Here is a 14,650-nt window from a genome sequence, read left to right on the forward strand (position 1 = left end):
GGTGGGTGATACAGAACTTGGCCGAATCTAAAACCTCATGTGTTTGTCAACAGGCCCCTCCCTCTTAAGTAGGCTCCACCCACTTGTAAACCATATATAAATCCATTTTCTGCTTTATCTTACATAACTCCAGCTGGTTTGTTACTATAGATCATCATCATCATATACATCTGCTGCAATGCCAAGAAAATATATTACTCTCCTATGGAACCTTGTGCTCAGATTAAAGTATAGTCATTGTGTCTATGAACTGGACATGAGCATTAGAAGAGCCTTTACCATTGCCGCTGGTGGATAGAGTTGTTACAGCGCCACAGTGACGCCTACTGGTAACGTTTGGTAACGCAGCTGCGCGTGTGACGTCTACGTCTGGAACCCTGAGTGCACGCACGATACCATAGAGTTCCCAGAAGGCGTAGAGAGAGTCTCGCTGCTTCCTGCAACACAACAGCATGTCCGCCTACAAGAGGAAACGTGGCTCCCTACCCGAAGTGGCCACAAACACCAAAAAGGCGAAAAAGCAGTTGGCCGGGAGCGAACAGGAAGCGACAGCTGGAGAGGAGTTCATTGTCCCCCGGCCTGTATCAGAGGTGAGATGTGATGGGCAGGAATGGGTTACTGGTGAGATCCAGGCTCTGCGGCCCAGGAAACGCTCTGCACTGGGGGCCTCAGCTAAGGGCCACTTATGGCTGCCGGGACTGGACTGAAGATCTCTCTACAATACAATCACTGCTCTCAGACTGGGAGTTGTAGTTTGTCAGAAATAGAGTCTCATGGTACAAAGTATAGAGAGGGGCAGCTAATAAAGTAGTCTGTGTCCTGTCTGTATAGTCAACAACTTTATATGGACTGGAGGCCAGGGAGGGATCTCTAGGGATGGTCCCTGTATAGTGGCGTGAGGGGGTCCCTAAAGAATCACATGGGGTGAGGGGGTCCCAGAACAAATGCATCAGGGAAGAGCTGGGACAGGCACGTGACTATCACTTCTATTAACCCTGCCTGGACCAGGCGGTCAGAACATCAGGTTGTGCGTCTATTTCTCATTGGGCTTTGTGAAAATAAATGAATATATTTACTATTTCCATTGTAGTGAATGGGAATTGGCCGGGGGCACTTACCTCGTGTAGTTGGAGTAATAAATCCATGTTGGGCTGTGAGGTCCCTTTAGTCTGGCACAGAGTTGGGGGCACAGCTGTGTGTGGGTTGGTGCAAAATGATTTCTGCTTCTATAACACAGGGATGTGTAAGGGACAATTGGACAAGGGGGGAGACCCATATGTCACTTCTTGCCTCCCGCTCACCTCTATATTCTCCATGTACTCGGGTCCCCCATACACTATTTCTCCTGTTGGGAACCTGGGGGGGTACATTAGTGATACTGCAGTGTATTGTGTAATTACAGGGTCAACAGGAAGTGCAATGGTAAAAGCTTTCCCCACACTGATGCTTGATCATAAGGGGATTTGTCTATTCACTTTATTGTGTGGCACCTGCAGCTCAACAAGAGAGAGACTATTTGTGCTTCACAGGGAGAAAGTGAGATTGGGGGAACCTGTGGCTCACAGGGAGGGAGATTGGGGGAACCTGTGGCTCACAGGGAGGGAGATTGGGGGAACCTGTGGCTCGCAGGGAGAGAGATCGGGGGAACCTGTGGCTGGCAGGGAGAGAGATCGGGGGAACCTGTGGCTGGCAGGGAGAGAGAGATCGGGGGGTACCTGTGGCTGGCAGGGAGAGAGATCGGGGGGTACCTGTGGCTCGCAGGGAGAGAGATCGGGGGTACCGGTGGCTCGCAGGGAGGGAGATTGGGGGTACCGGGGACTCAGGGAGATTGGGGGTACCTGTGGCTTGCAGAGACAAGGCTAAAATACTTGTGCTTTGTTTCCTCTTAGGGCAAATGGAAGAACAAGGAGAGGGTGCTAATTTTCTCTTCCCGTGGCATCAATTTCCGAACCAGACATTTAATGCAGGACCTCAGATCATTAATGCCTCACTCGAGAGCAGGTGAGAGAAGCCTCTATGTTTCCCTCTCTATATCCCTGAATGTCATCATTAGTTGTATACAAGGCCTTGTACCTTAAGGGCAAATTAATAACAACCAAGTGTTTTCCCTATAGACAAATACAAGATTCCTCTGCACTCAACCCATTATCAATATATTTAAGACAGAGACATTTTGTGCATACTGCTACTGAAAAATGCCTTACCCTTTAAACAAAACAGGGATTGTTTGTCCATATATTGCAATATATTTAAGCTGGCCAACTACGTCAAAGTCATCCCATATCTGGCCAGTCCTATGCTCAATTTTCATTTGATTCATTAAGAATTCTATGGTTTCATTATACATTTTATAAAAGGGACGAATGCGTTTTACCTACAACTTACTAGCTGCTTTCAAAGTAAAACTCCCAAACTTGGCTGCCCTTTTATTAGACACCAGTGGGATCACTTGACTATAGTTGGAGGGGGTGGGAGCTACAACATGGAGCTGGTCACTGCTCTTGTATAACTATAACAAACAAGGGAAAGTTGTTATAGTTCTACAAGAGCAGTGACCAGCTCCATGTTGTAGCTCCCACCCCTCCCAGCTATAGTCAGGTGATCCCACTGGTGTCTAATAAAAGGGCAGCCAAGTTTGGGAGTTTTACTTTGAAAGCAGCTAGTAAGTTGTAGGTAAAACGCATTCGTCCCTTTTATAAAATGTATAATGAAACCATAGAATTCTTAATGAATCAAATGAAAATTGAGCATAGGACTGGCCAGATATGGGATGACTTTGACGTAGTTGGCCAGCTTAAATATATTGCAAAATATGGACAAACAATCCCTGTGTTGTTTAAAGGGTAAGGCATTTTTCAGTAGCAGTATGCACAAAATGTCTCTGTCTTAAATATATTGATAATGGGTTGAGTGCAGAGGACTCTTGTATTTGTCTATATGTATTTTGTGGTCACACCCTCATTGCACCCCCGCCTAATGATTTTAAAAACTAGTGGTGAGCACAACTTTCCCTTGTTTGTTATAGTTCTACAAGTGTTTTCCCTGTCCAGGGCACTCAGGAAATGTTAATTATATTTTGTTAATTTTGCTTTATTGATCTTTTCCCTCCCGCACTCTGCAGAAACGAAAATGGACCGTAAGGACAAGCTGTTTGTGGTAAATGAGGTGAGTAACCTGCCAATCATTATTCTCTCTGCTTCTACTTTTCACTTTGTGTTGGTGTTATGGGGAGAAATGGGCACTGATAGGGGATGTAGTAGTTATAGATAGTAATAGATACGACTTTCATGGTGCAGAAATGAGGTTTAAAGAACAAGTGGTTGTCTTATACTTTGAGGTGGTTGAGGAAGCTAAAGGGGTGTTTATTTGGCAACAAGGATATAATGGATTTATAGCATCTATATATAACCATCTCTCCCTACTATTCCTGCTATCCCACAGTCACACTCCCTTCCCAGAGACTATTATCCCACTGTTACTATAGACACCATCTCTCCCTACTATACCTGCTATCCCACAGTCACACTCCCTTCCCAGAGACTATTATCCCACTGTTACTATAGGTACCATCTCTCCCTACTATACCTGCTATCCCACAGTCACACTCCCTTCCCAGAGACTATTATCCCACTGTTACTATAGGCGCCATCTCTCCCTACTATTCCTGCTATCCCACAGCCACACTCCCTTCCCAGAGACTATTATCTACTGTTACTATAGACACACCATCTCTCCCTACTATTCCTGCTATCCCACAGTCACACTCCCTTCCCAGAGACTATTATCCCACTGTTACTATAGGCGCCATCTCTCCCTACTATTCCTGCTATCCCACAGTCACACTCCCTTCCCAGAGACTATTATCCCACTGTTACTATAGGCGCCATCTCTCCCTACTATTCCTGCTATCCCACAGTCACACTCCCTTCCCAGAGACTATTATCCCACTGTTACTATAGGTACCATCTCTCCCTACTATACCTGCTATCCCACAGTCACACTCCCTTTCCAGAGACTATTATCCCACTGTTACTATAGGCGCCATCTCTCCCTACTATTCCTGCTATCCCACAGCCACACTCCCTTCCCAGAGACTATTATCTACTGTTACTATAGGCGCCATCTCTCCCTACTATACCTGCTATCCCACAGCCACACTCCCTTCCCAGAGACTATTATCCCACTGTTACTATAGGCGCCATCTCTCCCTACTATACCTGCTATCCCACAGCCACACTCCCTTCCCAGAGACTATTATCCACTGTTACTATAGACACCATCTCTCCCTACTATACCTGCTATCCCACAGCCACACTCCCTTCCCAGAGACTATTATCCCACTGTTACTATAAACACCATCTCTCCCTACTATACCTGCTATCCCACAGTCACACTCCCTTCCCAGAGACTATATCCCACTGTTACTATAGGCACCATCTCTCCCTACTATACCTGCTATCCCACAGTCACACTCCCTTCCCAGAGACTATTATCCACTGTTACTATAGACACCATCTCTCCCTACTATACCTGCTATCCCACAGTCACACTCCCTTCCCAGAGACTATTATCCACTGTTACTATAGACACCATCTCTCCCTACTATACCTGCTATCCCACAGCCACACTCCCTTCCCAGAGACTATTATCCACTGTTACTATAGACACCATCTCTCCCTACTATACCTGCTATCCCACAGCCACACTCCCTTCCCAGAGACTATTATCCCACTGTTACTATAGGCGCCATCTCTCCCTACTATACCTGCTATCCCACAGCCACACTCCCTTCCCAGAGACTATTATCCACTGTTACTATAGACACCATCTCTCCCTACTATACCTGCTATCCCACAGCCACACTCCCTTCCCAGAGACTATTATCCACTGTTACTATAGACACCATCTCTCCCTACTATACCTGCTATCCCACAGCCACACTCCCTTCCCAGAGACTATTATCCCACTGTTACTATAGGCGCCATCTCTCCCTACTATACCTGCTATCCCACAGCCACACTCCCTTCCCAGAGACTATTATCTACTGTTACTATAGGCGCCATCTCTCCCTACTATACCTGCTATCCCACAGCCACACTCCCTTCCCAGAGACTATTATCCACTGTTACTATAGACACCATCTCTCCCTACTATACCTGCTATCCCACAGCCACACTCCCTTCCCAGAGACTATTATCTACTGTTACTATAGGCGCCATCTCTCCCTACTATACTTGCTATCCCACAGCCACACTCCCTTCCCAGAGACTATTATCCACTGTTACTATAGGCGCCATCTCTCCCTACTATACCTGCTATCCCACAGTCACACTCCCTTCCCATAGGCTATTATACCTACTGCTACTACAGGCACTATCATTCATTGTCCTTTACAATCTTACACCTTGCCCTGTCCTTAATGCCATCACTACATTTTGCCTTTTCCTTGTGTGTAGGTCTGTGAAATGAAGAACTGTAATAAGTGCATCTATTTTGAAGCCAAGAAGAAGCAGGACCTGTATATGTGGTAAGGAACAAGCAGATTTGAACTCCAAGAGGTGATGATTCATTGTGTGGGGCTGCTGAATTTATAAAGCTGCACAATTTAATGCTGTGATTTTTACGACCCTACAGAGCTGTGACTGTTAATGCCACAATCTAAACCTTGATGTTAAGCTAGAATGATTATATGTATCTGTCACAGTAATGGGCATTTAAAATCTCTTTCAGGCTATCCAACTCCCCTGAGGGACCCTCTGCTAAGTTCTTGGTTCAGAATAGTAAGTTGCTGCTACAATTGCTGTGCCTTGTGTAGTTGATAACAAATCTGAGTTGTTCTGCATTGCTCGAGGCTTTTGTGGCCCTGTGATTCTTGGTTGTTTGTGAATACGCTGTAGTTTATCAGCGGTTCTGAGTTCTTGGTTGAGTATTTAATGCACTAACCTGGGATGCATTTTATTATTGCAGTTCACACTCTGGCGGAACTGAAGATGTCTGGGAACTGCCTGAAAGGCTCACGGCCCATTCTCTCCTTTGATCCGGTCAGTAGACTGATTTGCTGCCTGAATGCATCTCCCCAGTACCGGCCTTGGTCTTTACTAATTCTTCATACTGGGCCTGTCTGTGCCATTACTGCCTCTCCTCTTCAATCCCTGTCGGCTCACTCGTTGTTTTTGTATTTCAGGCATTTGACCGGGAACCTCAGTATGCTTTGCTAAAAGAGCTGCTCACACAGGTACTTTATATACATCTATTTACTGTACAAGGGTCTATAGTCGGCCACTAAATATCTTTGTGCTCATCTCATTCAGATTTTCGGAACACCGAGATATCACCCCAGGAGCCAACCGTTCGTGGACCACATTTTTACTTTTTCCATCGCCGACAACCGCATCTGGTTTAGGAATTATCAGGTGGGTAATGGGAACCAATCATTTCCTTGGCAGAATGATGCAGGGGGGCACTTCTGCATAGTTTGTGTTAAAGGGATATATCATCCCAGAAAATCCATACTGTATATATTTACATGTTGTTGTTTATACACCTATAAATGTTGCATATAAGTCATTCCATACAGTTAAAGGGCATGTAAATTCTTATGAATACATGAGCATAAATAATTTTCCCCATTGCTGCTCACTACATTATTAACATTGGTTTCAGTTTAATATTCAAGCCTTTTGTTTCTCTTTTTGTACAATAGTGACCCACATGTTGTAATGTTAAAGGAGAAATCAACCTGTGGGGGGAAAACCCTGTAGCCCCCAGGCTAACTTCCTCCCCCGGGGAGATACTCCATACTTACCCCTGGGCGCAGATTCTTCCAGCGCAGTTTCACACATCCATCCTCCGGCTCCTCGGTAAGCTGACTGAGAGATCGGCAATTTCCGTGTAATTCGTGCATGCGCAGTTGTCGCAAATTGCGCATGCGCCGAAAATGCCGATCTCTCGGCTTACAGAGGAGACGGAAGATGGATGTGTGAAACTTCGCTGGAAGAATCTGCGCCCAGGGGTAAGTACAAAAAGTATGGGGCATTTCCCCAAGGGGTTAGTTAGCCTGGGGGGAGAAGGCAGGGAGGTCTACCTGGGGTGGGGGGTACAGGGGTTTTTCCCCACAGGTTGATTTCTCCTTTAAGAAGTAGGTATGTGACATGTCCCCACCTGTGTAGTGAGAATAATAAAGTTCTGCACATGAATCGCAACTCGTGCTTTTACCTTATTTTTATTTTTTTTTCTTCTCTTCTGCAAATCAGATTATAGAAGAAGATGCTGCTCTGGTGGAAATTGGACCTCGTTTTGTCCTGAATCTCATAAAAATTTTCAAGGGAAGCTTTGGAGGGCCAACGCTGTATGAAAACCCTCACTACCAGTCTCCAAACATGGTACAGAATCCATTGCCAACATGGGGATGTGAACTCATTCTAGAGCCCTAATAACACTCATGTGCTTTAGCCGTCTCACAAGTACAAGCTACGGTTTTATTATTACAGAGAAAAAGGGAATCCTTTTTAAAAATTTGGATAAAATGGAGTCTATGGGAGACAGCCTTTCCATAATTCAGAGCTTTTTAGATAACTTGTTTCCAGATAACAGATCCCATAGCTGTATGGTGTGTTTAATTGTTTATGTAGGCCCTACTCTATACTGGGAGACCTATAAGAATTTATCTTCTGTTAATTATCCAACCCAAGGCCATTAAAGTCCAAATGCTGTAGTGATTACCTTGTTCCCAACCTAGAGTTAGTGTCTGGCTTCTGGAGTTTAGCTGAGAGGCCATGGAGGGTCCATCCATGATTAATGGATATAAGTCTAGTTTTCTCCACTGTTTGGTGCCGAGCCTCTGGCTAATAAAAATCTCCTGTGTTCCATTTGAAGCACCGTCGGATGATCCGATTGGCTACGGCCGCTAAGGTGAAGGAGAAGCAGCAGGTGAAAGAGGTGCAGAAACTGAAAAAGGAGGAAGACAGACCGGTTATCCCCGTTGATCCCACAGAGGCCGTGTTCTATACTCCTGCTGAAGAGAAGCCTCAGGTCATTGAAACTGAGCCACCGGCCCCCAAACCCAAGATGAAGAGGAAAGACAAGCAGTTCAAAAGGCAGAGAATGGCCAAGAAACGGATGTGATGTCTCAGGGCGGGTATTGGGAGGGGGCGATGGTCTTAGCACATTGTATGGTTATTTTGTATATTAAACCTTATCCTAAAAGCCTTTCATCTGCTGTATGGGAGTTTTCTTTCTTTGTTTTTAAAGAGGAACAATCACATAAATGAACATTTAAAGGACAAGGAAAGTCTAAAATAGAATAAAGCTAGAAATGCTGTATTTTGTATTCTAAACATGAACTTGCTGCACCACAAGCCTAATCAAACAAATGATTTATGTTTTCAAAGTTGGCTAAAGGGGGTCACCATCTTGTAACTTTGTTATACATCTTTGCAAGACTAAGACTGTGCACATGCTCAGTGTGGTCTGGGCTGCTTAGGGATTGTCATAAACAAAGCTGCTTGAGTTCTGCATGGCTGGGAAGTAAGGCGGGGGCTCCCCCTGCTGTTCATAAGTATGATTGTTTCCATGCTCAGCAGTTAGGGACAGTCTGACAATTCCTATCCACAGCAGTAAATGAAGTGAGAATTTCACTGCATACAGTCTAAAAACGGTACATATTTTTTTTATATTGGAGATAGGTTTTTTTCATTAAAGAAAGTAAAAATTGGATTTTATTTTTTTTGCCTTTCCTTGTCCTTTAATAAAAGCTTCCTCTTACTGAAACTTTCTAAATATAATCAATTAGAAATTCTGCATTGTTTCTGAAATCTAGTTTATATTCACTACTCTCAGCATCTGTTTCTCTTCATTCTCTCTTTATGCAGCAGTTGGGTGTCAGATATTCATTGACAGTTAGATCCAATATATCTTATAGGGGGTTCATTTCCCAGCAGATGTATTAGAGCTCATTCAAATAACTGATTCCAGTGCAAACAAAATCAACAAAATAACTGCCTTTTGCACAAATTCTGCATGTAGAGAGACATGATGTCTGGTGATTTTAATACAGTGAGCTCTAATCCCGTATATACTCGTGTATAAGCCGACCCGTGTATAAGCCGAGGTACCTAATTTTACGTACAAAAACTTGTAAAACTTATTGACTCGAGTATAAGCCTAGGGGTGAGAAATGCATTTTAGGACATCTTCAGCACTCGCCTAGGGTAATTTAGACTCTAACAACCAGACTGCTGAAATTGCAAACTGCTGAATAAAAAGCGAAATAACTCAAAAAAACACAAATAATAAAAACAAATTGAAAGTTGTCTCAGAATCTCACTCTATCCATCCTACTAAAAGTTAATTTAAGGGAAGACAGAGGTTACAAATTATCCAACCAGCTGTTGGTGAGACAGTGGGAGGTGTAGTCCAACAACAGCTGGATTGCTGCAAGCTTAACATTCCTGATCAGTATAATGAATATATCTAACATATGTTCTACATGGATTGTAAATAATATTGAGGATCCAGGGTTACTGGAGGCCTAGTGCAAAAGCCTTCTCTGCCCTCCAGTAATATTACGATAAATCTAACCGTCAGTAGATATTATGATAAATCTAACCGTCAATCACCCTCTCTCTCCTCACCGGTGGGCACTGAGCTACAGGGAGCTTCCCGATCAGACGCAACCCGATATACCGGTAATCTTCTCCCTCCATAGCAGGCGAACTAGCACAGGTCACATGACTTCTGTCATGCCACTTCCTATTTCGTCAACTAATCTGCGGCGCGAACATCGGCTTTCCTGGAAGACGTCGCTTCGCGTCATGTGACACGAGTCAGCGTCGTGTCAGCAGTGCACTGTGCTTGGGAAATGAACTGTGTCAGGAGATAGACGTGAGGCACTGCAGGACTGCAGCGGCGGGGAGGCTGCAGTAGGAGGAACATACTCTGATGACGACACATGAGCAGGAGGTGCCGGGGAGATGCAGGTCGGGTAGTTCTGCTGAAGCGGAGCCATTGACTCGAGTATAAGCCGAGGTAGACTTTTTCAGCACATTTTGGGTGCTGAAAAACTCGGCTTATACTCGAGTATATACGGTACATCTTCTAGGCAAAAGGCTCAAATATTTTGAATTCCTTTCTTTTCTCAGTCTCCAACAACTGCAGACCTGGAAAAGACGGTTCATAATTTAAAATTTCCCTTTGTAGCATATCTATAATATATAAACACAAAATAACTACGCCATAAGGAACACTCGCATACTTGCATACCTTGTGAATTACATTACGTGTAAATACAGTTGTGTCCAGAATAATAGAAGTTCCACATCATTAACATGATCAATCGCTGTTTTTGATAGGAATTGTATTTCTACATGCTACTTTACTAGTACAGTGGTGTGCAAAACTATTTACCCCCTTCCTGATTTCTTATTCTTTTGCATGTTTGTCACACTTAAATGTTTCTGCTCATCAAAAACCGTTAACTATTAGTCAAAGATAACATAATTGAACACAAAATGCAGTTTTTAAATGAAGGTTTACGTTATTAAGGGAGAAAAAAAACTCCAAATCTACATGGGCCTGTGTGAAAAAGTGATTGCCCCCCTTGTTAAAAAATAACTTAACTGTGGTTTATCACACCTGAGTTCAATTTCAAAGGTTATAAAGCCATTTCTAAAGCTTTGGGACTCCAGCGAACCACAGTGAGAGCCATTATCCACAAATGGCAAAAACATGGAACAGTGGTGAACCTTCCCAGGAGTGGCCGGCCGACCAAAATGACCCCAAGAGCGCAGAGACAACTCATCCGAGAGGCCACAAAAGACCCCAGGACAACATCTAAAGAACTGCAGGCCTCACTTGCCTCAATTAAGGTCAGTGTTCACGACTCCACCATAAGAAAGAGACTGGGCAAAAACGGCCTGCATGGCACATTTCCAAGGCACAAACCACTTTTAAGCAAAAAGAACATTAAGGCTCGTCTCAATTTTGCTAAAAAACATCTCAATGATTGCCAAGACTTTTGGGAAAATACCTTGTGGACCGACGAGACAAAAGTTGAACTTTTTGGAAGGTGCGCGTCCCGTTACATCTGGCGTAAAGTAACACAGCATTTCAGAAAAAGAACATCATACCAACAGTAAAATATGGTGGTGGTAGTGTGATGGTCTGGGGTTGTTTTGCTGCTTCAGGACCTGGAAGACTTGCTGTGATAGATGGAACCATGAATTCTACTGTCTACCAAAAAATCCTGAAGGAGAATGTCCGGCCATCTGTTCGTCAACTCAAGCTGAAGCGATCTTGGGTGCTGCAGCAGGACAATGACCCAAACACACCAGCAAATCCACCTCTGAATGGCTGAAGAAAAACAAAATGAAGACTTTGGAGTGGCCTAGTCAAAGTCCTGACGTGAATCCTATTGAGATGTTGTGGCATGACCTTAAAAAGGCGGTTCATGCTAGAAAACCCTCAAATAAAGCTGAATTACAACAATTCTGCAAAGATGAGTGGGCCAAAATTCCTCCAGAGCGCTGTAAAAGACTCGTTGCAAGTTATCGCAAACGCTTGATTGCAGTTATTGCTGCTAAGGGTGGCCCAACCAGTTATTAGGTTCAGGGGGCAATTACTTTTTCACACAGGTTTGGATTTCTTTTCTCCCTAAATAATAAAAACCCTCATTTAAAAACTGCATTTTGTGTTTACTTGTGTTATCTTTGACTAATAGTTAAATGTGTTTGATGATCAGAAACATTTTGTGTGACAAACATGCAAAAGAATAAGAAATCAGGAATGGGGCAAATAGTTTTTCACACCACTGTAGGTGTAATAGAAACCACACAGACCTGACACACATAATGCTGCTTCTGTGTAATTGAATCATTGATTGAGGCTTCTTCCAAATAATAACAGTGAGCTCATTCATTCAATAAGTCCAAAATGCAAAAGAGTGAGTCCCGGGATTGAGGTTCCCCCAAAATCCAGCAAATTCTTTTAGGGCCCTACTCTGCCCACACAAAAAACTTCACAGAAACAGACGATGTTGCTGTATCCCTCAGAGGGGAGGGGAGATAACAGAAAGTTTATATAGTGTAGTAATTTCAATATTAAATAAAATACACCCACAGTGTCCTCCAATACTTATTAAAACACTCCTTCACTGTGACACAGAAATATACGATTGTGTATTACAATAAATTATTCACCCTGTGTGTTCATTTATAGCCTCATAACCCTTATTTTAAACAAGAGAAAAAAACATGGGTGGGTGGATCCGTAACTAAGGGGTAGTGAGGTTAGCAACACAATTCTGGATTGCTACTCTCCGGTGGTATTATATAATCACAAGAAGTGAGTTTCAACCAATATGAAACACAAAGAGGACGATCTCTCATCCAGGTTCCTGATTCCTGATTCCTGCTTGTCTTGATAGGGAAATAAAAGACAGATATCCTGTGCAGAAGCACTTTTAAAACATTTTAATAAAAATAGTAAAAACACACTCTGGTACAGCGCATTGAAATGTCCTTGTAAAGTCCGTTTGGCACTTAGGTTTCCTCGGTGTCCCTTGGAACTTTGTGCTTTTTTTAAAAAAAATCATGAGCGACGCTTCTCCAAATGGCGGGCATTAACACGCTCGGCGCTTCTGCAAGTTGAGAGCGTAATCACGCTAACGCGTTTCACCTATCGGCTTCCTCCTGAGCTCATTCATTCAGCCGTTATTTAAAGAGAGAAGAGTAAAATGAGTCGTTCCAGTCATTGTTCAGAAGAACAGCGTCGTTTTGATTAAAAAGTTGATTAGAGAGGGGAAAAACTATATAAAAAAAGTGCATAAAATGAGAGTCTGCTCCAGTAAAATCATCTCAAATGTTTTAAAATGGCACCAAAACAAAAAAAAAACCCAGAAAACGCCCATTAGAGTGGATAGAAGAATAACCAAAACGACAGACTCCGCCAATGATCAGCTCCAGGAAGATGAAAGAAGGAGTAAAGTTCCCTGTGATACTGTTACAATTAGAAGGCGCCTATGAGAAGCCAAGCTATCGGCAAGAAGCCCCCGCAATGTTCCATTGTTGAAAAAAAAGACGTGCTGAAGAGCTTACAATTTGCCAAAGAACATACAGGTGCATATTTATCAAAGATTGAAGTTCAAGATCACCAGTCCTCGAGTGCTACTTCTGCCAGTAGCACTTTCCCTTATACTTCTATATATTTTTACTTAGCAATGCGGGTGCTCCCACAACCCCCCTTGTGTAGAGATCACACAGTCCTCGAGTTAAATTCCGCCACTCTCCATTAAATTCTATGTTTTTTTTTTTTAAAAAGAGTATTTATCAATGGGTGAAAGTGAAAGTTCATCGTTTGATAAATACGCCTTTCAAAATCCCATAGAAATGAATGGAGAGTGGCGAAATTTAAATCGAGGACTGTGTGATCTCTACACAAGGAGGGTTGTGGGAGCACCCGCATTGCTAAGTAAAAATATATAGAAGTATAAGGGAAGTGCTACTGGCAGATCCAAATGGGTCAGTGCACATTCCCTGGGCCCCTGTCTAGGTAGTTCAGTAGATATGCAAATGCATGTGTTAACTAAGACAGGGGTTTTTAGTTACAAAGTTATGATCATAAAGTTGAAAAGCCACCATACCACGTCAAGGTAAACCCCATATGGCGGTCCCTAACTTGTTAACCTACCAGTCATAGTATTGAGGATCCTGTGTCTCTCTGCATAATAGCATTAGTAAAGTAAAAAGTAAAAGTCTGCTGAACCTTGGTTTCTGGAGGGCTAAATCCTCCCCCGCTGCTGAATTTCAGCTTTTAAGAGAGAGTGATTGCCCAAACCAACGCCCATTTTTGAAAAAAATGTATAAATATGGTGCAGTTAAAAGCATAGGGTCACTATTAATTAATAGGGGTGGGTATGGGGGGTGCTACAAGCCACAAGAAGCTTAACCAAAGCTACAGGCTGTAAGAGCAAATACACAAGGAGGGTTGTGGGAGCACCCGCATTGCTAAGTAAAAATATATAGAAGTATAAGAGAAAGTGCTACTGGCATATCCAAATGGCTGTGTGATCTCTAACTCCACTCTTTGATAAATATACCCCATTGACTGGCCTAAAGAGAAATGGAGCAACATTTTGTGGACTGATGAAAGCAAGATGGTTCTTTTTGGGGCTAGAGGCAGCAGACAGTTTGGCAGACGAGCCTCAAACACTGTATTTCCCATAATCACCCATGGTGAATGCTGCCATGGAGAGTGACCAGGAAACAGAAATGACAGTATGTATAAACAATTTCCTGTTTCAAGTGACAGTACAGAGTGAAGCCGGAGGCACAAGTATCATGATATGGGGATGTTTCTCATACTATGGTGTTGGGCCTATTATCTCATACCAGGATCATGGATCAGTTTCAATACATCCAAATACTTGAGGTCACATTGCTTTATGCCAAAGAAGAAATGCACTTAAAATGGAGGTTTCAACAAGACAAAGAACCCAAACACACCAGTAAATGAGCAACATCTTGGTTCCAGACCAACAAGATTGACGTTATGGAGTGGCCCAAACCCCGGACCTTAATCCAAAAGAAAATCTGTGGGGTGACATCAAAAATGGTGTTTGTGAGGCAAAAGCAAGAAATGCAGAAGAATTGTGGAA

General features: G+C 43.2%; 1 protein-coding gene across 1 annotated transcript; it reads left to right on the forward strand.

Moving 5' to 3' along the window:
• The first annotated feature begins 418 nt into the window (after positions 1 to 418).
• brix1.S (BRX1, biogenesis of ribosomes S homeolog) lies at positions 419 to 8,208 on the forward strand. Its single transcript, NM_001088708.1, is given in 10 exon segments — positions 419 to 590; positions 1,890 to 2,001; positions 3,122 to 3,165; positions 5,457 to 5,527; positions 5,731 to 5,780; positions 5,968 to 6,041; positions 6,185 to 6,235; positions 6,312 to 6,413; positions 7,254 to 7,382; positions 7,876 to 8,208. Coding segments are annotated over 10 exon segments (1,020 nt in total). The 5' UTR covers positions 419 to 452; the 3' UTR covers positions 8,125 to 8,208.
• The last annotated feature ends 6,442 nt before the right edge of the window (positions 8,209 to 14,650 follow it).

Source organism: Xenopus laevis, chromosome 1S (genome assembly GCF_017654675.1).
Source record: "Xenopus laevis strain J_2021 chromosome 1S, Xenopus_laevis_v10.1, whole genome shotgun sequence".
Taxonomy (NCBI): domain Eukaryota; kingdom Metazoa; phylum Chordata; class Amphibia; order Anura; family Pipidae; genus Xenopus; species Xenopus laevis.